The sequence below is a fragment of the Papilio machaon genome, chromosome 12 (genome assembly GCF_912999745.1).
Source record: "Papilio machaon chromosome 12, ilPapMach1.1, whole genome shotgun sequence".
Taxonomy (NCBI): Eukaryota; Metazoa; Arthropoda; class Insecta; order Lepidoptera; family Papilionidae; genus Papilio; species Papilio machaon.
The window spans coordinates 7,988,722-8,014,871 of NC_059997.1; the positions used below are offsets into that span (position 1 = coordinate 7,988,722).

The window sequence follows — 26,150 nt, forward strand, 5'->3', positions numbered from 1 at the left end:
CTTTCATATGAAAAATAACCTTTTAGTAGCCGACTTAAAAAAACCTGAGATAGATTCTTTAATGCTTTTTTTTTAATATATTAGTAATGTTTCGTTATAGGTTAAGTTGAATTTTCTTTCTAGTAACTATAAATAATATAGACATTTCTTTGTCTACAAATTTGATCTAGTAATCTAGAAAAATATGTGGGTAGTTAGTAATATTAACTACTTTAAGCTTATTAAGTAATTGGATAATTTAAAAAAAAATAGTAAAACTACGAATGCTTCTCCATACATTCAAGTTTTTAAATATATATTTTTATTCACCTCTAAAATGTGGTATAAAAAACACAATTTAATTTAATAAACAATCAATATAGTATCTTTGTATGTCAAATTCACGTAAAAAGTTATATCTCATAAAATATGTAACTATATTCACTGGATTGGTCTGAATATAGTTATATCTCACAAAAAATGTAACTGTATTCATTAGATGGGTCTGAATATAGTTACTTCTCATAAAATATGTAACTGTATTCATTGTATGGGTCTATATTTCTCTTTTTTTCATACAAAAATAGGTATAATTTATCTATACAAATTTATCCATTGTCAATATGTCGAATGTATTTAAATCATGGTAGTGGAAATTTTAATGTATGCAAAGATCAGTTAGACATTCCTACATTATTGTAACAGTTGAAAATGTCCCTGCATATTGAATATGTGCAATTTACCAAATAAATTACATTTAATTATTGCATTGTTTTATTTTCATGTACGTTTTACTATAATACTAGCTGTTGCCCGCGACTATGTCCGTGTGTAATTAAAAAAAAACGTAATAAGCTATGTGTTTTTCCAGACTATGTTCTACATCTGTGACAAATTTCATCAAAGTCCGTTGAGCTGTTCCGGAGATAACTTCAAACAAACATCCATCTAAACATGCGCATTTAAAAGTTAGATTAATGCAAAGTTTTTACATAAAAAAATGGCTATATTTTTCATGGATTTGCTTTTTATATTTCTTTCCAATTGAATGTTTTTTGTCTATTTACATGACTTCTTAAGGTCAGAGAAATTATTCCTAAAGTTTACTAGATTTGATTAGTAGATATAACTAAAATAGACTAAATTTTGTGATCTGCGGATGAGAACACAGCTCATATGTGTAGCAGCTTGCGGCTCTTCGACTCGCATAGTTATAGTAAATCTCGATGAGCTGTGAGCTGCCAATTACATTGTACTGCAGCTCAATGGTTCAAGTTTATAGTCATTGATTCAGAGCTGATTTACACATGGCTATTGAATAGGAAATTAAATAATTTTTCATAATATTTTAAATTAATTTAGAAACAATAGTTATATGTGTTCATATATGACAATAAAATTGTGTATTTTAAAAGAAAACAATAATATAATTTGTTGATTCACTTTATTCCTACAACATAAATTACAATCGCATAAACACTTCAAATAAAGAACTTTGTACAATGTCAAGAAACAATTTTGAATAGCATAAAATATGTTGAGATACTATTCAGCTCAGAAAGACTAAAACAGTATTTAACTGCATTTCCACCACTAAAACATCTAATTAAAAACATTATCCCTGTTTCTTAAAGAAATATAAGATGACAAGTATTTAAATACAGATGTTTTGCAGTGGGAACTCACAGAAAACCTGTATTCCGAAGCAGTATGTAGATATGCTTTAGATTCCTGATATCTTGACATTATACAAGTTACGAACATTTTAGTGTTGTGCTTCAACTGCCTTGTTCTCCGGGTCAACATAGTCCACTTGCTCCTCAGGGTTGTGGGGCCAGTAAGTGGGCCTGTTGATAGGGTCGAGGGCCAGCTCAGGGTATGCATCGCGGAAGTCCTCCATCGTCATCTGGTCGTATGGCAACAGAGCCTTGATCTCCGCAACTTGTTTCTCAAAGCTGAAAGAGTTTTAACATCTTGTGATACAGAATTTCGTAATTCTTCCTAGTATTTGGGAGATAAATAAACACTAACAAAGATTTTTTTTTAATTTATGAATAGTAAAATAGTTAAATATGAGAAAAGAGAATTATTATAATAACATATTTTCTTAACACTTACTTGGCAATATTTGCGTTGGACTGCTGCACAAATTGGTCAATGGCTTTCTTGACTTGGGTCCACTGGGCATCAACCTGTGCAGTCATGGTGTCTGTTGGGTACGGGATCTTGAGGGCTTCATATTGCTTTTGGAAGTTCTCCACCATGCCAGGGATGGGTACCGACTGCTTGTACACACTCCAGTTGATCGCTGGAGGTTCCGGCGGGTTGGCCAGCACTCTGGAATATTTTTTTAAGGTCAAAATTATATTTCATCAAAAATTGATTAACATTTTTTTATTTAATTTGTATAGGAGGCATAAATGGTAACAATTTCTTGTTACTAAGAGCTTGTTTATTTGTTATATGTGAGATCTATATTATTTTCGAATTATTGCTTTTGTACAGTCAGCTTCATAAATATAGTGGCAGTCAAGATATCCAAATATATAGGAACATCTAAAGTGATCAATTATATAAGTACAACCAAAGTTATCAAATTAATTGAAGCATCCACTCTGCTCAAAAACATCGGAGCTTTCACATCGTCATATATATGAGTACATTCAAAGTGCCCATAATTATAGTAACAGACATAGCGTCAATAGTAACGAAGCATCGAAAGTATGCAAAAATATCGGAACATTTGACAAAATTGAACTCTATCTCTATTTACTTAAGATACACTTTGATATATACTACATCTGTTAAATTTATTTGACGCTTTGTATTAAGATAACAGGTTGTCCAGTAAGTTCGTTCCGATTTTCAATAGGTATTTTAGAATAGACTCGAATATATTACAATTATTGAAAACATATGACATGTTTACATAACACATACATACTAAAAGAGGATAACTTCAGCCATATTTTGACAAATGGTAGGACACGATTCGTTCTTTTCTATTAGTTTTATAAAAACTGATTGACTTAATTTTTGTCGAAATAAATAAGACGTTTTGCTATAAAATCGAACAAATATAATTTAAAAGACGTATGCCAAAACTTAAGGGCCTTTAAAATTTCCCTTAAAAATGGGCACGAACTTATCGGACAACCCAACATTTTTCTTCTTATTATTATAATAACGCTTAAAATTTATAAATTTACGATACATGACAGATACCTAATCTATATATATAAAAGAAAGTCGTGTTAGTTACACTGTTTATAACTCAAGTTCGGTCGAACTGATTTAGCTGAAAATTGATGGGGGGGTGGTAGCTTAGAACTAGGAGACGGACATAGGAACTTTTTATCTTGTGAGCATTTTTTTTATTCCGCGCGGACGAAGTCGCGGGTAAAAGCTAGTAAGTAATATCAAATTTTACTCTGTCACAGTATGTGCTAGTTTCAGTGTTTTACTATTTTCGCCGCAGTACGTAAGTTTAATGGTTCGAATCCCAGGCTTACAAGGTTTTTATTTTTCAATATTATCGATCACATATAGAGCTTGATTTTTTTAATGAAAAGGAAAAATCTGGTAATGTACTTAGAATATGTTTTTTTTCTTAACAAAAACAATTTTAAATTTTTATTTTTGGGGTATTAAATATTTAAATAAAATTAATAACGGTTAGGTTCGGCCATCTCGGGATAAAGCGAGTGGGCGGAGAGTGTTTTCACTTGTCATTGCGGTCATTGAAATTTAATTCTACTCGTATATCCATATCCTTGAAATACACTTTGAAAGTATACAACTTCTGTTAAATTAATTGATAATTTGTATCAAAATATTTTTCTCTTACTGTTAGGTATCTTCAGTGCCGGTTGCAGTAGAATTTTCCAAGCATAGATTTATTACACGTATTAGATGTCGCCTGTGACTTAGTCCGCGCGGAATTTAATGACGAAACTTACAATAATAAACGTGAACAATAAAAAAACATGCTAATGACGTCTCGGTTAAAAAAAGGGACAAGGAATATTGTGGTTCCTTAATTTTTAAAGATATCGAATAGTAATCAATAATTGTTGCGATAAAGTTCAATTTTATATAACGCTTTGATAATAAAATTAAAAACCTTAAAAAAAAGGAAAAAATTAACAAAGTTTGGGATTCGAATCGCCATAACTGCGTATTACAGCGAACAGTTAAGCCGTAAGGACAAACTGGCATATATGGTGACAAATTAAAATTTGATATTGCTTATCTATCTAGTATCTGTCATGCGGGACGTAAACTTGTAGTAAATAGCAAAAAAATGTTTTGATATAAAATGTCAAATTAATTTAACAGATGTAGTAAATTTCAAAGTGTATCTTAAGTAAATAGAGATAGAGTTCAATTTTGTCAAATGTTCCGATATTTTTGCATACTTTCGATGCTTCGTTACTATTGACGCTATGTCTGTTACTATAATTATGGGCACTTTGAATGTACTCATATATATGACGATGTGAACGCTCCGGTGTTTTTGAGCAGAGTGGATGCTTCAATTAATTTGATAACTTTGGTTGTACTTATATAATTGATCACTTTAGGTGTTCCTATATATTTGGATATCTTGACTGCCACTATATTTATGAAGCTGACTGTACCAATGAATTTAATGACCACTGTTTATAAAATTGATTGATAGATTTTAATAAGCTCACCTCTGATGTCATGCTTATATTTTGCATTATTTTAATGCCGTTCATCAAGTAATAGTTAACTTGAATCCATACCGTATGACAATCATACGAGGAATAATAATTCCTGGCTTAATTATGATTAATTAAATGCTAGCCTTTGTAAGATATTAGTCTAATTTAAAGAGTATTCGCATTAAAGGTAAAAAAAGTTGAATTAAATACATGATAAAATTATGTAACATTCTTGTCAAATACTAACCTACGAAGGTAACCATCGGACTTGATCTTGAAAGCGGCGAGATGGGCTTTCTGCTCTGCTGGCACCCTCTCTGCCAGCGCTGCCCAGTTCACGGAGCTCTGTGCTATTCTTTTTGCCATGTTGTGGCTTCAAATTTCCAAAATCTTTAATTTAGGGAGCACTTGGCAGTTGTCACTCGCAAACAGATAATGACAATCAAGTCAGTGTTACCATTAACAATGAACTGAACTGAACAGTGTTACTATTCTTCAATATAAAATTAGCCAGAAAATTGTAAAATAGTATTCTGTATTTTTCCTGAAGCATTTCATAATTGTTCTAAAAACTTTTTTTTTTTTTCAATATAAAAAGAAAGAACTTATTATCGTGACATTCCGCCTTTGATTAAAGTTTCTCTCTCATTATTAACAATACTGCAAGTAAGATCTTAAAATTTGATTAAGGTTTCATGAAAGTGGCTTATCTATTTTATATTGTTTTTAAAATATGATTACTTACTACAATAATCGTACTATATTGAATTAGGTTTTTCAGGTTCACGGGATGCAGGACATAATTATGTGTGGTGACATCAATTAATGCTGTCGTTCTGCTTATTGTATGGCTCGACTTCAAGTACTGCTTTTACCTTTGTGCTTTGGCATGTAGAGGGTAAATGCCACTGATATCTATAAATGGATAGATAATTGCTTGGAAATGACAATTTATACTTCATTCTGACTTTAACGCGTCTGTTGAAGTTCCCGACAATTACTTGTATCCTCAGATGAAGAATATATAAGAATATATACTCGGTCCTAGCTTGTATCTCTATAAATATTTCCAATCCTTACCACTGCTATCTACCGCGACTATCAGCGCCAAAATGTCGAAAATCAAATACGCACAAAATACAACAGTTTATAGCCTGTCCGTTTATAGAGATCAATGGTAAATACAGATTAGGCTAAAGACACATTTGTTCCAAAGCTTTATTTACATATATATACATAACATCACCTTACTAGCTAGCTGTCTAGTTCCAACTGAATGACATCTTATCCGCCTATCATCGGACATGCGCAGTTAACCTGCGCAGTGGGGAAACGCCACAAGGCTTTGACCAAAAATATTGGTTTCTCATATGATTATCTTTCATACGAACAGTACCACTTTCACACTGTCAAACTTTAGTATGTAAATAAAGATCAAGGTGACAATGGTCGATTTAAAATAGGTATTAAAAAAATGAAAAACTTTTTTACAAATACATTTATTTACCTTTGGTATGATTTACATTAATTACTAGAAATAAATTACAATATAACCTATACGTATAAAATATTTATTTCTATTGAAGTAAATAATGATTGCTGGTTATATTTGTTACAATTAAATACAATTATTATAATTAATTTCTAATTGACTTTTTCGTATCAGTCTTGGCAAAGTTATGTTTAAAATATTTGTGTAAGATTTAGGTGAAAAATGTGTTTAAAAAAACAAAATTAACAGATGCGTCGATTGTTTTAATAATACCTGAGCTCTTTTCGTATTTTTTGAATTGAAGTGTTTAGTGAATTTTTACTAATCATCATTTTAAATGATATCAACTTAAGAATAAAAGAAAAACGTAAAATATTTCTCATATTATAAATAACTTAAATAAGAACAAGTATGAAACATATTGTTTTTTGGTCAGTCTGTTTTATATATATTATAAATATTTGGTAGTTTATTGTTAGAATTCTAACCTATAACGGAATGTTCTTTAATTTACTAAATAGCATAACGATAGTCTACAAACGGTTTATTAAAATGCAAATTTAGGAAAAAAAACACCTTTAATATATGATATAAAATCAAAACTGCTTAATCAACATTTTTCTTTTAATTTTTGACATTCTTTTTTTTTAATTCAGCACGGAAATTGTCAATAAGCATTTGGAGTACCTAAAACATATTTTAAATAATATCTTTACGGTAAATTAATGTTTAATTTGATTAAAATAATCATAAACTTGTAATTTAAATCATTTTTAAATTAATGTGTTTGGTCTACGTATAGAAGTTTGGTTTCACAATAATTTAATTTGCCTTTGGTTACATTATTGGTATATTGTGTGATAATTAATACAAAATAATTTACAATATTTACAAAAGCTAAAATGAGTTAAATTCATAATTTTGTCGGTTGATTATTTAATGGATTTCTTTTTTCCCCATAATTTGGCGAATTTGAGGAATGTCCTACAGTTCGACTTCCCCATGTCGTTCTTTTTGTCACTGGATTGTTTTTGCAGAATTTCAAAAGGTTGCCATATGCCGCTCTATATTGTCTATTGGTTGCCGCGTAGATGAGAGGATTGACAACGCTGGAGGCCCATGCCAGGATCGAGGCTATGATATGAAGCCAGGGATAAGTGATACCATCATCGGTGACGTTCATTATCATCAGAGGAAGAAAGCAGGCGAGAAAACAGAGGAATATTGTCAGCATTAAAGTTGTTAAGCGGGAATCTTCTTCCTTTTCTCTTGCAGTTTGACCGCTCAGCTTGCTGTAAATAAAAAGAGTTAATTCAGGTAATAATTTCGTATTACGAATTATCAGAAGGAAGTATCATGAGTCATAACCTCACAAAATATGAGATTTAATTTTAAATAGTATAGTACCCCAAGTTCCCCTTCACACCTATTTCTCTGCTTACTAAAGTCTGGCAACATTTGTTATTGTTGTGACAGTTCTGTGTCAGTGTTAACATAATTTCCTCCCACCATAAACAATATTATTTGTGGTAAACAAATTGATTGCTCACCCACATACACACCTGCGGCCCTCGAGCTTCCTCTTGCTCTCGCGAACTCTCCAATAGATGCAAGAGTAGGAGACTATGATGACGACACACGGCAGCGCGAACCCGAACACGAATAGATACTTCTTAGGAGATAGTCCGTCCTTCGGCAGGATCGTGCACGAGAATGTGTCGTGCTCCAGACCCAGCTGGCCCCATACACCCAGCAGGGGAGGGATCTGAACAAATATTTAATAAATAAAACAGCGGGCACACAATAAACATTGGATTGTTTTCGGCATTATTTAAATTAAAAATATTATGAAAGTCTATTAAAAGTAATAAAATATTTTTTATTTTGAAATTAACATCGAACCCATGAGCAACTTTCCACCATCACTCTTTATTTATTTGTATCCTAATAAACAATAATACATCCCGCATATTTTAATCGTTTAAATTACGCGGCAATTACGTCTCAACTGATTTACATATACACAAATGAATACACGAACCCCCAGTACGGGTCGTTTAGACCTCACTCGATGACAGCTATGAATAAAACATACTATAAAACGCACGATCCAGGCAGCTAGTAACGACTATATTCTATATTCGGTAACGACCGAACGAAACAATTGAGCCGAATTGTTGCCACTCTCCGACAAATGCCCACATACTCGGCAATTAAATGACAGCTATAAATTAACTAACACCTCGTAACTTTTCACACTCTATTGCGCTAATGTGTCAATTTAAAATTGTGATAAGTGTTATTAAAAATAATAAGTCTTAATTTGTATTAATTAGTAGGAAGTAATTATCTTCAAAGTAGCGTTATTAAAATAATAAGCAATTAGAAAGATCTCAGAGTTTGTTTTTCAATCTCATTAGTGAAAGGTACATGCAGATATGCTTGGATCTTGCCCTTAGAAAGATGAGTATAAGGCTCATCAATATAGACGAAAGGGTCTTTCACACCTTAGGACACAAGCAATTATCAAAAAAAGTTTTCCATCCAAGCTATAACAATTGAGTGTTAAATGAAGCCAAATATGATTCATCAATTTGTAAAAAAAAAAGTTAAACCATGCAGGAAATATAACAGTAAAAAAATGTACTAAAATCAAATAATAATAAAAAGTTATGTAAATGCACGACTAGCTTTACTAATAAACAACACGGATGCTTCCTAATTCGGGACAATTAAACGTGTATCATAACCATGGCGGTGCAATGAACCAATTCCGACTTCCCGCCCTCGTGTTTGTTTGACCGTTCATATCCATGATGCGAGCTTTTACGTCACCCATCAAATTATTATAATACGGACAAGATTAACTGTCCATTTTTTGAATAAAAACCTCTATAATATAGTTCACTGAACATTGTATTAAAAAAATTGTATTAGGATTTTTTCATTTCTTAAGTGAATGCTAAATTAAAATTAGTCGTATTCGTTGCCTTCCATATTAGGTATGTTGGGTTGCGTTTGACATTCGTTTTGTTTTTAATTTAATCCAGAGCAAGTTTTAATTACCGTCCGGCCTCTTGACTCACAATCGAAGCACTTGCGTTCGGAAACGCACATTTAACGCCGTCTCGTGCTTTTATATTTTCTTTTATGAATCATTACGATGTGACTAACAAAATGTAAAAGGATGTCGTCGACTTTTTAATTTATTTGTTTAGTCTCCGATTCTAAAACGGGAAGTCGTCATTTTATGGGAATGTTGCGTACCGCTGACTAATTGGCCGCTAATATTTTTTTTTTCTTAATTAATTATCTTTGCGTTCGGAATTTTTTACAATATGGCGGACACACATTGTTGTTAATACTTGAACTGTAAGATTTTGTATTCAGATAGATTCTTGGGACGCGATTGGCATAAGCGAATGGTATACAAACAAATTGATATTATCGGTCAAGTAACCATACTACTGGAATATTTAAGACACAACGTAAAAGTTTTACAAGGCAGCTACTTACAAAGCTGTTGACAAATTATTATATTTTTTCAATGAATTATTTCTATTCTTTATTTATTATTCGCCTATAGATTTAATAGGTAATTCTTATAAAAAAGTTATAAAAATTTTCAACGAATAAAATTCATTCTGTTAAGAAATTCAAAGTCATGTTATTAATTGTGACAATCGCTGTTCACGCATCGAGCGCGTGAACAGCGGTGGCGGGAGGCGCGGCGAGCGGGGGAAATGCACGGGAAGATCGAGCTGGCCGCCGCGACGCCCGCGCATTGAGCCGGCAGAATTAGTTGCACATCGTCGTATATATTTTTTACACGTTATAATTTTTGTAAACCTTTGTAAAATCATTTTGATATTATATTGATAAGCATATAACCGGCTTTCATTAACATTAGTGGCGACCGTGTACAATCGCGACTCAATTCTATAATATATCTTCGGATAAACATCGAAGAATAACGGATAACCGTTACTGGAATTTACGGAAGGAGATTGGGTTGCTGCTTATGCTGCCTTCTGCCCTGGTGGAGTGAAAACTTTGCTGAGAACTGCTGGACGTCTGGCGGGATACCCAAGGGAAGTTGGCATTTTATTCCTACCCACTATTTCTCACTTTTTTCCTAATTCGATTTGCGTACGGCTTGCCGCTCCGAAAGCGTTACAAAATAGTATTTCAAGTGCAGTATTATTATTCTTTGTAATTTACGCTTCGGCTATTGCGAAAGCTTGCCTAAAAGTACAATCGCATTTCTATTTTTCTTTTCAAGAATAAAATTTTATTAACACCTACCGTATATGTTTAACATACTTACCATAAATACTAATAATTCAATATATATTTAGAATAAATATAAGATACCAAAAATAAACAGTAAATTAAATGTAAAATTAAAACAAATTTTTTTTACCAAATTCTCACAACTAAAATTAACGTCACCCATTTATGTAAATTACAGATATTCTCATGCTTGTCTTGTGGTCGGCGAACCCATCAAGCATCCGAGTGCTAACATTATTGGCTGCGGAAAGGCGGCTGGATCACTGCGACGGAACCTTTACGAGTATAACTGGTTTGACTATTTCGTTATCTTGCCTAGTTCATTGCTTAATTGTTTAATTTCTTTAATTAGCCATGGAAGGAAAGGAAACTTTAAAAGAGCTCGCCAAAAGACGTAGCATTATCAAAGGTAGGCTAACAAAATTTAAAGATTATGTTAATAGTTTAACCCAGGCGGGTGCAAAAAAGATTACCAATATTCAACTCAAAGAAATATCTCTGAGGGTTGACAAATTTCAGGAATTAATGTCGGATTTTAACGTTATACAATCAGATATTGAGTTACTCTCTTCAAATGACGATGAACAGTTAACTGAGCGGGATTTTATTGAATCACAATTCTTTTCTCTTCTTTCCACGGCTAAAGAATTGATTGAATGTGTGAATTTAGAAAGGAGATCATTACATGACGAAAGTATGTCCAATCAATGTTCACATTCCATGAATTCTATAAAGTTACCCACTATCAATTTGCCAAAATTTGACGGGAACTATTTGAAATGGCTCGAGTTCAGGGACACTTTCGATTCCCTCGTTAATAAAAACGACTCGATTCCATTAATTAATAAATATCACTACCTCAGATCAAGCTTAGAAAATAGTGCCGCTGTCGTCATTAGATCAATTGAGTTTACCGCTGACAATTATGAAAAGGCATGGCAAATTTTATGTAACCGTTATAATAGTAAAAATATCTTAATTAATAACCACATTAAGTCGTTACTTAGTATTGAACCAATTGTAAAAGAATCGTTTAAAGCGTTGCGATATTTAATTGATCACTTATCTAAAAACTTGAGTTCTTTGCACACTCTAGGGCTTCCTACTGATCAGTGGGATGTCTTGTTGATATTCATAGTTTCAGCAAAGTTGGACTCCACCACTAGTATAAAATGGGAAGAATATAAGAATAGTCTATCGGATTTACCTTCGTTAGATCAATTTTACTCGTTCTTACGTAATAGAGCAGATATTTTGGAAACAACACATTACAATAGATCCGATAAACAGGAACATAATAATTTTATGCACTCTCAAAATAAAAGACAGGTGAAATCTTTTTTGGCTGCTTCGGATGCGATTACGGGAAAATATCAATGTGTAGTTTGTAGCCAGAACCATTTTGTTTATGAATGTCCGAAGTTCAAACAAATGAACTATGACGATAGAATGTGCGAAGTAAAACGTTTAAAATTGTGCATTAAGTGCTTACGTAGTGGACATAATAATTATCAGTGCCGTTTAAAGGGTTCTTGTAAAATATGTAAAGGTAAACACAATACTTTGGTTCATAAAGATAACATAAATACTTGTTCAGAACAAAATGCAAACAGTCAACAAAATGAATCGATTACGTTATCGGCAACGACGATGACTCATACGTTGTTGTGTACGGCGCAGGTTGAAATCGTAAATGAGTTGAACAATAAAAAAGTTAAGGCGCGAGCGTTATTGGACACCGGTAGTCAATCGTCATTTCTAACCGAAACTATGAGAGAGAAATTAGGGTTCAGTAAGAATTCTAGTGAAACATTAATGGTTTGCGGTCTTAATAATATTAAAACTAACATTTCAGGAAAGTGTGTAGTCCAGATTCAATCTTGTTCATCGACATTTAGTACTCCAGTCTCTTGTTTACTAGTGCCAACGATAACAGGTATTTTACCCAGCGTCGAAATAGACGTTAGCGAATTAGATATTCCGTGTGGTATACAACTAGCAGATCCAAGATTTTTCCAGCCTTCCACTATAGATATGCTGTTAGGGGCTGACGTATTTTGGAACATTATTGGTACAAATCAAATTAAGTTAGGGTCTAATAAACCTACTTTACAAGAATCACAATTAGGGTGGTTGATAGCTGGCCCACTCGGTATGAGTCAATCCAACTCTGAGGTCTATTGTTATTTCAATCAGTTTTCGTATATGGATAATTCCCTGAAGAAGTTTTGGGAGATTGAAGAACTACCTACAGAGACAAAAACATACTCTTTAGAGGAACAGTTTTGTGAAATTGATTTTATAGAAAACACGACCCGCTTATCCGACGGTCGGTTTTGTGTCCGTATGCCCTTAAAGGAACCCGAAAGTAGTCTTGGTGATTCATATTTTATGGCTAAAAAACGTTTCTTAAATTTAGAATTAAAATTAAATAAAAATTCGAAACTTAAGGAGTCATACACTAGATTTATAGATGAATATAGGGAATTAGGTCATTTAAATGAAGTAGATCGCCCACGGTTTGGCAATTACCTACCGCATCACTGTGTACTTCGCGAGAACTCTGAAACGACGAAATTAAGAGTAGTGTTTGACGCCTCAGCCAAAACTTCTTCGGGGAAGTCATTAAATGACATACAGGCTGTAGGTCCAGTAGTGCAGTCTGATCTATTCTCAATTTTGTTGCGTTTTCGCGGTCACAAATTTGTTCTCTTAGGAGATATTGAGAAAATGTACCGACAAACGGCCTTGCATGAATCTCAACGTCACCTACAGTTAATTTTGTGGAGGGATGCATCGGTTAGTACGGAACCAAATAGCGATAATTTAAAGATTCTACAATTAAATACAGTAACGTACGGGTTGGCCAGCGCTCCGTTTTTGAGCACCAGATGTTTATTGCAATTAGCTAAGGAGTGTAATGACGCCACTATCGCGAACATAATAAAAAATGATTTTTATATTGACGACCTGAATACAGGTGCGAATAGTGAAAGTGAATTACGACACATTTACATAAATGTCAAAAGAATTTTGGATTCAGCATGTTTCCCTTTAAGAAAGATTCGTACTAACTGTTTGCAGGCGCTTGATTGTGATGATAGCGTATTCGACCCGGTAGATTTGACTAAAGAATCCAGCGTGCTAGGTTTAAATTATTCTCCAAAACTAGACATTATTCAATTTCCCTCGAAGGTGGAATCGCCACCGCAAATTGTCACAAAGAAAATTGTAATAGCTACTATTTGTAAAATATTTGATCCGTTGGGATTAATTTGTGCATGTATTATTAAAACTAAAATCTTTTTACAGCAATTATGGGTCATTAAATTAAATTGGGACGACCCCATACCACAAAACCTTTTAGATACGTGGTTAAAATTTATTTCTAATTTGCACTACATTTCTAATATTAAAATTAGCAGAAATGTTCTTTGCGATAACCCCATGTCAATAGAATTGCATTGTTTCGTGGATGCGTCACAGAAAGCATATGCCGCATGTGTATACTTACGGTCAATAAACGACGAAAATAAGGTTACGGTTAGACTTTTATGCGCAAAGGCACGAGTTGCACCCCTAAAACCTATTACTATACCAAAATTGGAATTACTCGGTACTTTGCTGGGAGCTAGATTATGTGATAAAATTATACAGTCATTACGATTTAACATAACTTATAAAACTATTTGGACAGATTCGACAGTTGTCTTAGGATGGTTAAGAACTGATGTAAGAAATCTAAAAATGTTTGTTTGCAATAGGGTTAATGAAATTAACGAGCTAACAAGTGGTTTTGAACACAGACATGTACCTACGAATATGAACCCAGCTGACATGGCCTCAAGAGGGATCGAACCCCAAGACCTTTTGCCTTCTTCTTTGTGGTGGGAGGGTCCTTCTTTCCTAAAGAAGGAACGTTTTGAATGGCCACAGAATTCTTTTGTGGTTCAAAACTTACCTGAGTTAAAGGTACATTCGTTGATAACTGCAGTAGACAATTCGGATAACAGTAGTTTATTTATAGATTTCAAAAGGTACTCCAGTTTCAATAAATTAAGCAGAACATTTGCGTATGTGTTACGTTTTGTTAACAATTGTAATAAAAACAAACATAAATATTCAGGTCCTATAAGCTCAGATGAAATAAATGATTCAGTGATGCTACTTATAAAAAAATGCCAATTACAATCGTTTTCATTTGAAATTGGGTTACTCAAGCAAGAAAAGCAATTACCACCAAAAAATAAATTGCTGCAGTTGACTCCATTTATAGATTCAAACGATATAGTTCGTGTGGGTGGTCGTTTAGGAAACTCAAATTATAATTTCGATAAGAAACATCCTATAATATTAGATTCAAAACATCATTTTACCAAGTTATTAATGATTAATGAACATATACGTTTGTTCCACGCAGGTCAGCAGCTGCTGTTAGCGTCAGTGCGTGATAAGTACTGGCCTATTGGCGGAAGATGTTTAGCGCGGCAAGTAGTTAGACAATGTATTGTTTGCGTTCGCCTACGAGCGAATACAATGCAGCCAATAATGGGTCATTTACCTGAAGCGCGTACGAATGCTTGTTTTCCGTTCTACTCGTGTGGAGTTGACTTTGCTGGACCTTTCATGATTAGTAACCGGAAAGGTCGTGGTAACCGTATCACTAAATGTTATTTATGTCTATTTGTTTGCCTCAGTACAAAGGCAATACATTTAGAACTTGTGAGTGAACTAAGTACTCAAGCTTTTATTTTATGCCTAAGGCGTTTCATATCACGTAGAGGTAAATGTCATGAGATTTTTTGCGACAACGGCAGGAATTTTGTGGGTGCAAAAAATGAACTAGGTAGGTTGCTTAGATCCAGCCGTCAGTCTGTTAGTGATTATGCTACTTCTGAAGGAATTAATTTTGTATTTAGTCCCGCATATTCCCCCCACTTCGGTGGTATATTTGAAGCCGGAATTAAATCAGCAAAATTTCACCTAAAACGTGTAGCTGGAAATGCTGCTTTGACGTTTGAGGAGCTAGCAACGTTGTTTACGCAAATTGAAGCTATCCTTAATTCACGTCCGCTGACTCCTCTCTCGTCCAATTGTACTGATCCTTCTCCTCTAACCCCAGGCCACTTCTTAATTGGGAGACCACTTACGTCTATTCCAACGAAGCTCATCACTGCTACTAGACCAAACAGATACGAGCTCATTGAGAAAATAAGGCAGCACTTCTGGGAGCGATGGCGCCGGGAGTACATCTCCGAGTTGCAGCAGCGCACTAAATGGCGCATCGGGCAACAAGGACTCTCCTGCGGGGACGTGGTGGTACTAAAGGAAGAGAACTTACCGCCATTACAATGGCGGATGGGGCGCGTGTGCCGCCTCTACCCAGGGGCTGATGGCGTCAGTAGGGTGGCTGACGTCACTACTTCGAGGGGCATTATACGAAGGGCTATAAATAAACTATGTCTTCTCCCCACTTCAGAATCTAAAGATGACAACGAACCAGAGAGAGCCGTGTCGTCGACCTCTTCTACTTCTTGAAAGCTAAGGCTTTCAACGTGCCGGAGGATGTTCACGCATCGAGCGCGTGAACAGCGGTGGCGGGAGGCGCGGCGAGCGGGGGAAATGCACGGGAAGATCGAGCTGGCCGCCGCGACGCCCGCGCATTGAGCCGGCAGAATTAGTTGCACATCGTCGTATATATTTTTTACACGTTATAATTTTTGTAAACCTTTGTAAAATCATTTTGATATTATATTGATAAGCATATAACCGGCTTTCATTAACAATCGCCATCGTATCGTCATCGAGTGCATCGGACGTAAAGTACACTAAAAATGTCATACTAATTTTGACATAATTATCGAAGTCGATACGAAGATTGTCACAAATATTCATGATTGACCACTTGAATTCATTACTTTATAAAAAAAAATCATTGTTAATGTTTCTATTAAGTTATAGACATTTTATATTCATTAAGCATTACCAATGCTATTAGAAGCGTAATCTAATATATAAAATTCTCGTGTCACAGTTTTCGTTCCCGTACTCCTCCGAAACGGCTTGACCGATTCTCATGAAATTTTGTGAGCATATTCAGTAGGTCTGAGAATCGGCCAACATCTATTTTTCATAGCCCCACCCCCCATTTTTTTTTAATTGCGCGCGGACGGAGTCGCGGGCGACAGCTAGTATCTTATAAATAATTTCGTGCGTGTCAGTGCAACACGGATATGCATGGTTGTCTTATCTGATTGTCGCTTTTGGACAGTTTTAATGAATAATCAAATGGATTTGATTTATTGATGGTTTACATACAAATAGACGGGTAAGTTGAGACACGACTAGAACATTTGAATAGTGGAAGTAATAACTACTATCTTAGAATATGTGCAGAAGTTAAAAGAAAGTAAGAAAAAGGTACAATGTTTTATCTGGCAAAAGGACATGGCAGAATATTGATATGTATGAGGTTGGTGCGTACCCAAATGTAATGTGTGAGTTTGGTACATACCATGAGACCGAAGGAGACTAACCAGATGAGTAGCAGCTGGATCCATATCTTGGTGCTGGTGTAGATCTGCGAGTACATGTCGTAGTACGCTATCAACGTGTACCTGATAACAATCAAAATAAGCATGTTTATTTATACAATTAGAAATAATTAGTGTTTCACGAGAGACGTAAAATTTGATAAAGTTAGCGAATTTATATATTGTTTAAATATGAGTAATTAGGTTCTATTTGATTCAATTAACGCAGACAAAATTCATCTTTAATTGTATTCGTTCTTCTTATAATGTACTTGATTAAGCCATAATTCTCTTTCCAGCGCTGTCGCTGTCGCTGCAATCACAGCGCGACGTTATCGGTGCTCGAAAAGCACTCAGCGGCGTGGGAAAGCGCTTGTTTGCTCGGGATAAGATAAATATGTGGCAACACCACACGCAATCTAAACACGCATTTAATCACTAGTTAATTTTATAAACAAGTGTATATTATTATTCTTATTTTATGTTAGTTTTTGTAATTTTTTTAATAATGGAAAAAACAAGGGTCTTCCTTTGCGAACATTGTAGTTACAAAGATTCAAAGTTCTTACAAAGATTTTGCAGTCTGTTTGGACTTATAGCTTACGGTATAATAAGAACAAAGTAATTCTATATCACGGATTTAATAAATGAAGAATAAAATTCTGAAGGTACATGAAGGGCATGTGGCATAGCGGTGTTACCACTGAGGGCAGAACAAGCGGCCCTTGTGCTCCGGATACTGACCCGCTCTCTGAAGACACCACGTTTATTTTTATGGTTGAACGAGCGGCGTAAGATATAAGCGGTAGCGGGAAGTTTTTATACTGAAAAACTATTATTCTAACTTAAGATGTAGGATTTTAATGCTATGATGAATTAAGATCCGTTATTTACTTTCAATGTATTCTTTAAAAAGTCTTAAAAATACTGTGGGCTTCCTTTCAAATGTCGAAACAAAAAAAAATTGTGTCAAGAAAATACAAAAATATTTCGCGGTTATAATTGACTTTTAAAAATACCTTTTCTTTAATGAAATTGCTATGTTTGTTAAAAAACTAAAGTGAAACAAATCAGGAGTAAATATTGCTGCTGTCTCCCGCGAGTCCGTCCGCGCGGAATCAAAAAAAAAACTTTATTAGTAGCCTATGTGTTTTTTCAGACTATGCTCTATATCTATGCTAAATTTCATCAAAATCCGTTGAGCTGTTCCGGAGATACATTTACACAAACATTCATCCATCCAAACATTTGCATTTATAATATTAGTAAGATGTTAGTTCATAATTTTTAAGATGATATTTTTTTATCTGTAAATATATTCGCTGTTCTTTTTTATTTTGTACCACGCGCTGCTCTGTGTTGTGTTATAATTTCAGTTTACAGATGTCGACAGACGTAAATTATGTTCAAATGCTGTGACTATTCTTGGTACGTTACTAGTCAAATAAATACCGATCTATTTAAAGAAAAAAAAATTGTCTATCTATAATGTATTAAAATAAGATGTATTTTACGTTAATTTAAATGTAAGGATGGATGGAAATTCGTGAGGCAAACGTAAAAAAAAAACATTGGAAAATACAGGTTCATCATCACCTCACTATACTTTCCCACTGAGGGGCTCGGAGCCTACCTCTAGTTAGAGGTGACTAGGTCATAGTCAACCATGCTGGCCCGGTACGGATTGGTTGACTCGATACATATTATGTAAATTGAAAATCGATAAACATTGGTACATGGCGGGGTAGAACCCAGGATGTGCAGATTACAAGTCAATTGCTTAACCCCTGAGTCACCGGCGCTGTATGTAATATATAGGTTACTGTAAGTGTAATAAAGACAAAACACGATAGCTTATTGAAAATGGCAAACTCACTTTACTATTTTACTTTTGGTTTAAACTTACAAAATGATATTTCCATCTCTGTTGCGATGACAATATGTTTCTGTACAGCTGTTTCAGCAACTCACAGTAACAATTTATGCTGTTACACGATCCTGTATCGACTGTCGTAACAAAAGATGTATTGTGTTGTTGGTGAAATAGGAAATTTGCATGTCAAACATAACAACACTGGTAGATCGATTCTACAATACTTCATTTGTACTGGAATGAACGCGTACCTTATTGTAAGCCAATAATGGAGCAAAATGTAAGGATTCATTTTACTCTTATATATGTAAAATAATAAAAAAAATCTTATTAGTAATACTTACGTTCTCTGTGGTCATGCAATGTCTATGAAAAACTTACTATCGTGCATGCGTCAAATTAAAAGACGAAATTATTTTTCCCGCGCATTAAACATAATGACAGTTGTGCTGCAATGTTGCCAGTTTTCTCTCTGTTTTACCGACATATTGCAGTGTAAATTATAGACCGCTGTGGTACAGATAATTAATAACTTTCTTTATGCATTGTGAGATTAGAAAGTATGATTCATATTTTAAGTGTTATTTAAAAAAGCGATAAGTAATTTTAATTACTGAGGTGTTTATTTTAATTTTGGTTTGGTTAATGCAATTATTTTAGCAGAAAAAGAGAACTTTCGAACTGTAGTAATTTACAGTATGATAATTTTTACATTTGTATTTCACAAGAAATAAAAACCATAGTGTCCAAAAGTCTTTATAGCGGTGTTTACTTTGATGGGGTAAATTAAAATAAGTAAGTGTGTCTGCCTTTTAATATATTGAAAGATTTATTGACAACAAAATTCGGTCAGGGAATTGGTTACAAGGAAATGAAGTGTATCAAAGAGCGCCGTCTGGGACGCGTCACTCCTCATCCGGCTTTTAACATTTTTATGTTCTCAGACGAAGTGTAATCAAATTTTCTGACCGGAGACAATAAGTAAAAATATTTTTCAGCCAAGCTATAATAAAAGTTGAATTATTAACACAAATTTTAATTCTTATGTATCTTGCTAAAGGTGTTACAAAACTGAATTGTATTGGTTATTTAATTATCTTATATATAAAATTCTCGTGTCACAATGTTCGTTCCCGTACTCCTCCGAAACGGCTTGACCGATTCTCATGAAATTTTGTGAGCATATTTAGTAGGTATGAGAATCGGCCAACATCTATTTTTCTTACCCCTATGAAGTTTTTTTTAACTGCGCGCGGATGGAGTCGCGGTCGACAGCTAGTTTCTTTATAAATAAACCGGAAATTGCGTACCAAGGCAAAAAAATAATTAATAGATTTATTGAACCTTAAAAAAAATCATGAATAGAAAAAGTAATTAAAAAGAGTAGTAAATAAAGCTGACATTTATTACTTTGTTTCAATAATCGTAAAGGATCTGTATAAATCAGCCGACACATTAAATGGATCCTTTAACTCGGGCAACTTTTCAAACAACAATAGACGCACTTTGAAGTTAAATGGTATGTTGCCATCATAACCCGTTAGTTTAAGTTGTCGGGAGATTTTAATGCGTGACATACGGGCGTATAGTTTACACGTCACGTCATTTATTAAACTAAGTATTTCGAGTTCTTTACAAACTATCATATGTTTGTTGTTAGTGAGTATTTTAATGCATTAAAGTAGGGTAATATATACGTAATTGAAATTGGGTTTGGGGATAGAATTTTTCTCGGGTATATGTACAGTCAGCTTCATAAATATAGTGGCAGTCAAGATATCCAAATATATAGGAACACCTAAAGTGATCAATTATATAAGTACAACCAAAGTCATCAAATTAATTGAAGCATCCACTCTGCTCAAAAACATCGAAGCGTTCACATCGTCATATATATGAGTACATTCAAAGTGCCCATAATTATAGTAACAGACAGAGCGTCAATAGTAACGAAGCATCGAAAGTATGCAAAAATATCGTAACATTAGACAAAATTGAACTCTATCCCTATTCACTTAAGATACACTTTGAAATATACTACTTCTGTTAAATTCATTTGACGCTTTGTATCAACATAATAGGTTGTCCAATAATTTCGTTCCGATTTTCAATAGGTAGTTTAGAATAGACCCGAATATATTACAATTATTGAAAACATGTGACATGTTTACATAACACATCTATATATATAAAAGAAAGTCGTGTTAGTTACACTATTTATAACTCAAGAAAGGCTGAATCGATTTAACTGAAAATTGGTGGGCAGGTAGCTTAGAACGAGGAAACGGACATAGGATAATTTTTACCCCGTTTTCTATTTTTTTATTCCGCGCGGACGGAGTCGCGGGTAAAAGCTAGTACATACTAAAAGAGGATAACTTCAGCCATATTTTGACAAATGGTAGGACACGATTCGTTCTTTTCTATCAGTTTTATAAAAACTGATTCACTTAATTTTTGCCGAAATACATAAGACGTTTTGCTATAAAATCGAACAAATATAATTTAAAAGACGTATTCCAAAACTTAAGGGCCTTTAAAATTTCCCTTAAAAATGGGCACGAACTTATCGGACAACCCAACATTTTTCTTCTTATTATTATAAAGTTTAAAATTTATAAATTGACGATACATGACAGATACCTAATCTATATATATAAAAGAAAGTCGTGTTAGTTACACTGTTTATAACTAAAGATCGGTCGAACTGATTTAGCTGAAAATTGATGGGGAGGTAGCTTAGAACTAGGAGACGGACATAGGAACTTTTTATCTTGTGAGCATTTTTTTTATTCCGCGCGGACGAAGTCGCGGGTAAAAGCTAGTAAGTAACATCAAATTTTACTCTGTCACAATATGTGCTAGTTTCAGTGTTTTACTATTTTCGCCGCAGTACGTAAGTTTAATGGTTCGAATCCCAGGCTTACAAGGTTTTTATTTTTCAATATTATCAATCACATATAGAGCTTGATTTTTTTAATGAAAAGGAGAAATCTGGTAATGTACTTAGAATATGTTTTTTTCTTAACAAAAACAATTTTAATTTTTTTTTTTTTGGGGTATTAAATATTTAAATAAAATTAATAACGATTAGGTTCGGCCATCTCGGGATAAAGCGAGTGGGCGGAGAGTGTTTTCACTTGTCATTGCGGTCATTGAAATTGAATTCTACTCGTATATCCATATCCTTGAAATACACTTTGAAAGTATACAACTTCTGTTAAATTAATTGACAATTTGTATCAAAATATTTTTCTCTTACTGTTAGGTATCTTCAGTCCGGTTGCAGTAGAATTTTCCAAGCGTCCGCGCGGAATTAAATGACGAAACTTACAATAACAAACGTGAACAATAAAAAAACATGCTAATGATGTCGCGGTTAAAAAAAGGACAAGGAATATTGTGGTTCCTTAATTTTTAAAGATGTCGAATAGAAACCAATAATTGTTGCGATAATATATATCAATTTTATATAACGCTCTGATAATAAAATTAAAAACCTTAAAAAATGTAAAAATAAATATAGTTTGGGATTCGAATCGCCAAAACTGCGTAAGCTGTAAGAACAGTTAAGCCGTAAATTTAATTTAATTTAATTCTGTTAAATCATCGAACACACTTAGCAAAGATACGTTCTGTAATTTTGTTCACACCTCTTATTACTCAAATTCAGTGTTGCCACTACTTTTTTTTTACAACTTAATTGATTGCTTTGCTGTCTGAGTTACTGTATGATGTAATATAAACATCGCGTACTTTTATCTTTCTGCGGCTTTCCACGTCTTTTAAAAACAAAAACTGTATGAAAGGATTTCTCTTTTTGGACATTTAGTTTTTATTATATTAGCTAAAATAAGATTATAAATGCTTGAAGATACTTGAAATTATGCAAAAATAGAAAGATGTATTTTAAAAAAAACTTGTGAGCCGTCATGGGACGCCTGCCAGATATGAAACATCATGTGTGTACAAGTAATATGCATAAAATATTATAATTAAATAAATAATAATAATGATAATGATAATAATGATAAAATAATGACAATGACAATAATGATAAAAATGATAATAATAATTATAATAATTATTATAATAATAATGTATACCTCAGTATAGCGTGGCGACCCGTCGCCACGGCAAGCGTCGCCACGCTAACAATTCGGTTTACAAGTGATCCTATAGATGTTTCACATCAAAAATATGTATAAAGTATAGCTTACAAAGCACAATATTAAGTTTCACGATAAAATTCTTGTATGACTGAATAAGGTATAATTTTAGAGACATTTATGTCTTTAGTAATTACAATTCCATATAATAGAACTGGGGCGATGGCGATGTTTTACCTCGGGAAAAGTCTTACCTGTTTATGGTGATGGCGACCATAGACAAGAGTGAGACGGCCTCATTGCCGTAGAACACGAAAGCGAACATCTGACACAAACGCGGGCCCAGCGTCCATTGCTGCTTTATGTACCTAAACAACAATATTGAAGTTAAATAAATATATCTACGTTAAAATGCACTATGGTAGATTAGTGTTAATAAATTTAATTCTCGTTAAAGGTTTTTACATCTTCTAACTCAATGCAAACAAGCCTATTTATACCAAGTGCATGAACATCTGACTTACTTGTAAAATGTATTGTTGTCTATGATTACCTGCTGGCTGTCAAAGGGAGGTTAATAGAACAGAAGAGAAGATCGGAGACGCAGAGTGACAGCACGAACATTGTTGTGACGTGACCGCGCAGCTTTGGGTGCATCAGTAGAGCCACCGTTGTTATGAAGTTGCCTGGAAGAGAAAAGAAATTTATATAATAAAATAAGGAAACCCTTATAAAAACACCTTGAATACGACACAGTGCACTTACAACATGGCGCGGCATGGAATTTAACACTTATGGCTAAGCCTTACAAGAATGGATAGTTACACTATTTATAACTCAAGATCGGTCGAACTTATTTACCTGAAAATTGATGGGGAGGTAGCTTAGAACTAGGAGACGGACATAGAAACTTTTTTGTCTTGTGTGCATCTTTTTTATTAAGCGCAGACGGAGTCGCGGGTAAAAGCTAGTTAGATATATATCAACATACTTATAATTATTATACATAACGTATATGACTACTATACTAATATGTAGAAAAAATCATAAATGCAGGGGAACCTCATTAAATTTTTAAAGCCAGATGGAAGTAGTTCGGGCCTTGGACTAAATCCGTATTATAATACGCCAGCGATCCCACAAGATGAACAATACCAACTTTAATGTCAAGCCGCCATTCAATGTAGATTACGTATGTTAAAAGTATAAATTCATGTTACCATAATTTAATAGCAAAGCGGGATTTTATTTTATAATTCGATCATCTGTATTAACTTACTAATATTATAAACTAGCCTTTACCCGCGTCTCCGTCCGCGCGAAATAAAAAAATGCACACAAGATAAAAAAAGTTCCTATGTCCGTCACCTAGTTCTAAGCTACCTCCCCATCAATTTTCAGCTAAATAAGTTCGACCGATCTTGAGTTATAAATAGTGTAACTAACACGACTTTTTTTTTATATATATATAAGATGCGTCTGGAAGAGCACATAGGCCACTATTTTTTTTAATTCCGTGCGGACGGAGTCGTGGGCGTCAGCTAGTAATAGTATAATAAATTTAATTACTCTAAGAATCAAAATAGGTCTGGGCTCTATCATGCTTCAATTAAAAAAGATTAGAAGGACAAAGATAATTTATAACACCAAAGTTAATGAATAACATATCCTACATCACAGTATGGTGTGTCAAACACGTGCAAAATATACTGTAATAACGCCATTGGTGAGGATATAAAAGTGAAAGGTAAACATTGCGAAATGGAATTGTGTTGGAGCAATAAACTTAATTGATACACACCGCTGGGTTGTTATTTTTATCTATATTTAATTATTTTTATATACGACATAATTAATAACATGAAATTGAGTAATTGGTTAATGGTTGAGTGAAGGTCAAGCTTGTCATTTGACGACTCAATAACAAAACTGAATACAAATTAAAAAGAATTAATCGAAATATTATTAAATATAAAAAAGTTTCAATAAATTACATTAAGTTAAAAATAATTTCTTCAACAATTTGTAACATGTGAATGTGATATATTTTTTTTAATGAAATCCGTAAATTTTAATTTTTTACATGGTAACACTGACAAAAGTCATTATACCATCGCGTATTCATAATTGCGTACAATTATTGTTTGTGCTGCGGGGGCTATCTGAACTCGATCGAGACCGATTGGATTGGAATTTAGAAACATTCATATAATAGTACTTAAGCACGCATAAGCTATGGATTCCTAAACATTTGACTAAGAATTTATTATATTTAAGAGAATTATATGTAGTCATTTGAATCAATATTATTTGAATTTCTTTCACACATTTTTTAATCAATTTAAATTGAAAATTTGAGTAATTGTTACTCCCATCCAAGTCCCGAACTATCCCGTTGTTATGTTCTACAATTTTAATTATTTTTAGATGAGAAATCGTAAAATTCGTATTAAGCTATTTTTTTTAAAACTAATCAGTAGTTATAATAGCAGAGAGTAGTAAAAATGCTATCATTTTTTTTTTACTACTGACAACTGGAATTAATTGTACTCGCTTAATCCTAAGGTGATCTCTGTGTACCCACGTAATTTTTTTCACAGCATATTCAAAAATGAAAATAAATATGGCATATAGCGAAATAAAAAGGCTGTAAAATAATTATTTATTGCCACAACAAAGCACACGGCGTGCCGTACAAAAATACACTACGAATATAAACATTACTTTTTTATGTAACCACCCGACGAGAAATGAGTTTATTTTTCCTCTATTAGTTTAAATAAAGATCGACGTACGAACCTGCCAATATTAAGAAGTATTTACATTCGAACCAACCAACCTTTTTGGTATTATCGGGTTAAAGACACACTGGCCAGTTTTATGGAATAAACATTTACAAATTAAAAAGAAAACAAACACAGACATAATATAAAAAAGACACGGTAAAAAAACAAATTATTGAAACAAAACTACTTTATTAACTAAAACAGTAAATGTTAAAAGTATATTTTACTAATAAAATTTAACATTAGTAAATTCATATAACTTTTTTAAATGTTCCCTGTTGTTAGGGGTTTGCTTGTAAGAGGATTTATAATTTTAAATCCTTGTGAGTTGTAGATGTACTATACTTTCTTCTTCTCTTTTGCCACGAGTCAGAGAAACTTTGATGCTCGAATTGCA

The 26,150-nt window shown here is 33.5% G+C and overlaps 3 protein-coding genes across 4 annotated transcripts in view; 1 reads left to right on the forward strand and 2 right to left on the reverse strand.

Annotated features, from left to right (window-relative positions):
• Positions 1–1,500: 1,500 nt before the first annotated feature.
• On the reverse strand, positions 1,501–5,121 carry LOC106709145 (ATP synthase subunit d, mitochondrial). The gene is made up of 3 exons (XM_014500855.2): positions 4,915–5,121; positions 2,098–2,316; positions 1,501–1,934 (listed from the first exon to the last, which is right to left on the reverse strand). Exons 1-3 carry the CDS (start codon positions 5,031–5,033, stop codon positions 1,745–1,747), a joined length of 528 nt encoding a protein of 175 aa, XP_014356341.1. The 5' UTR covers positions 5,034–5,121; the 3' UTR covers positions 1,501–1,744.
• A 1,829-nt stretch (positions 5,122–6,950) lies between these two features.
• Positions 6,951–26,150, reverse strand: part of LOC106709138 (protein trapped in endoderm-1) — a 38,924-nt gene continuing 19,724 nt past the window's right edge. Inside the window, exons 3-7 of one of the 2 annotated variants that reach the window (XM_045680242.1) lie at positions 23,521–23,653; positions 23,222–23,335; positions 16,967–17,069; positions 7,710–7,924; positions 6,951–7,451 (exon numbers count right to left, since the gene is read on the reverse strand). In XM_045680242.1, the coding sequence (XP_045536198.1) occupies positions 7,073–7,451; positions 7,710–7,924; positions 16,967–17,069; positions 23,222–23,335; positions 23,521–23,653 (944 nt within the window). In that variant the 3' untranslated portion in view covers positions 6,951–7,072. The remainder of the gene's footprint in view (positions 7,452–7,709; positions 7,925–16,966; positions 17,070–23,221; positions 23,336–23,520; positions 23,654–26,150) is intronic. The other variant, XM_045680243.1, reaches the window with a different exon arrangement.
• LOC106710902 lies at positions 10,368–16,164 on the forward strand. Its single transcript, XM_045680244.1, has 2 exons — positions 10,368–10,744; positions 15,575–16,164. The coding sequence occupies exons 1-2, from the start codon at positions 10,639–10,641 to the stop codon at positions 15,988–15,990; spliced, it is 522 nt and encodes a 173-aa protein (XP_045536200.1). The 5' UTR covers positions 10,368–10,638; the 3' UTR covers positions 15,991–16,164.

Coding starts and splice junctions, on each gene's coding strand:
- LOC106710902 (XM_045680244.1), top strand. CDS start 10,639: ATGCTTGTCTTGTGGTCGGCGAACCCATCAAGCATCCGAGTGCTAACA. Junction 10,745..15,574: donor AACCTTTACGAGTATAACTG/GTTTGACTATTT, acceptor CTCTAACCCCAG/GCCACTTCTTAATTGGGAGA.
- LOC106709145 (XM_014500855.2), bottom strand. CDS start 5,033: ATGGCAAAAAGAATAGCACAGAGCTCCGTGAACTGGGCAGCGCTGGCA. Junction 2,317..4,914: donor TCCGATGGTTACCTTCGTAG/GTTAGTATTTGA, acceptor AAAATATTCCAG/AGTGCTGGCCAACCCGCCGG. Junction 1,935..2,097: donor TCCAACGCAAATATTGCCAA/GTAAGTGTTAAG, acceptor AAACTCTTTCAG/CTTTGAGAAACAAGTTGCGG.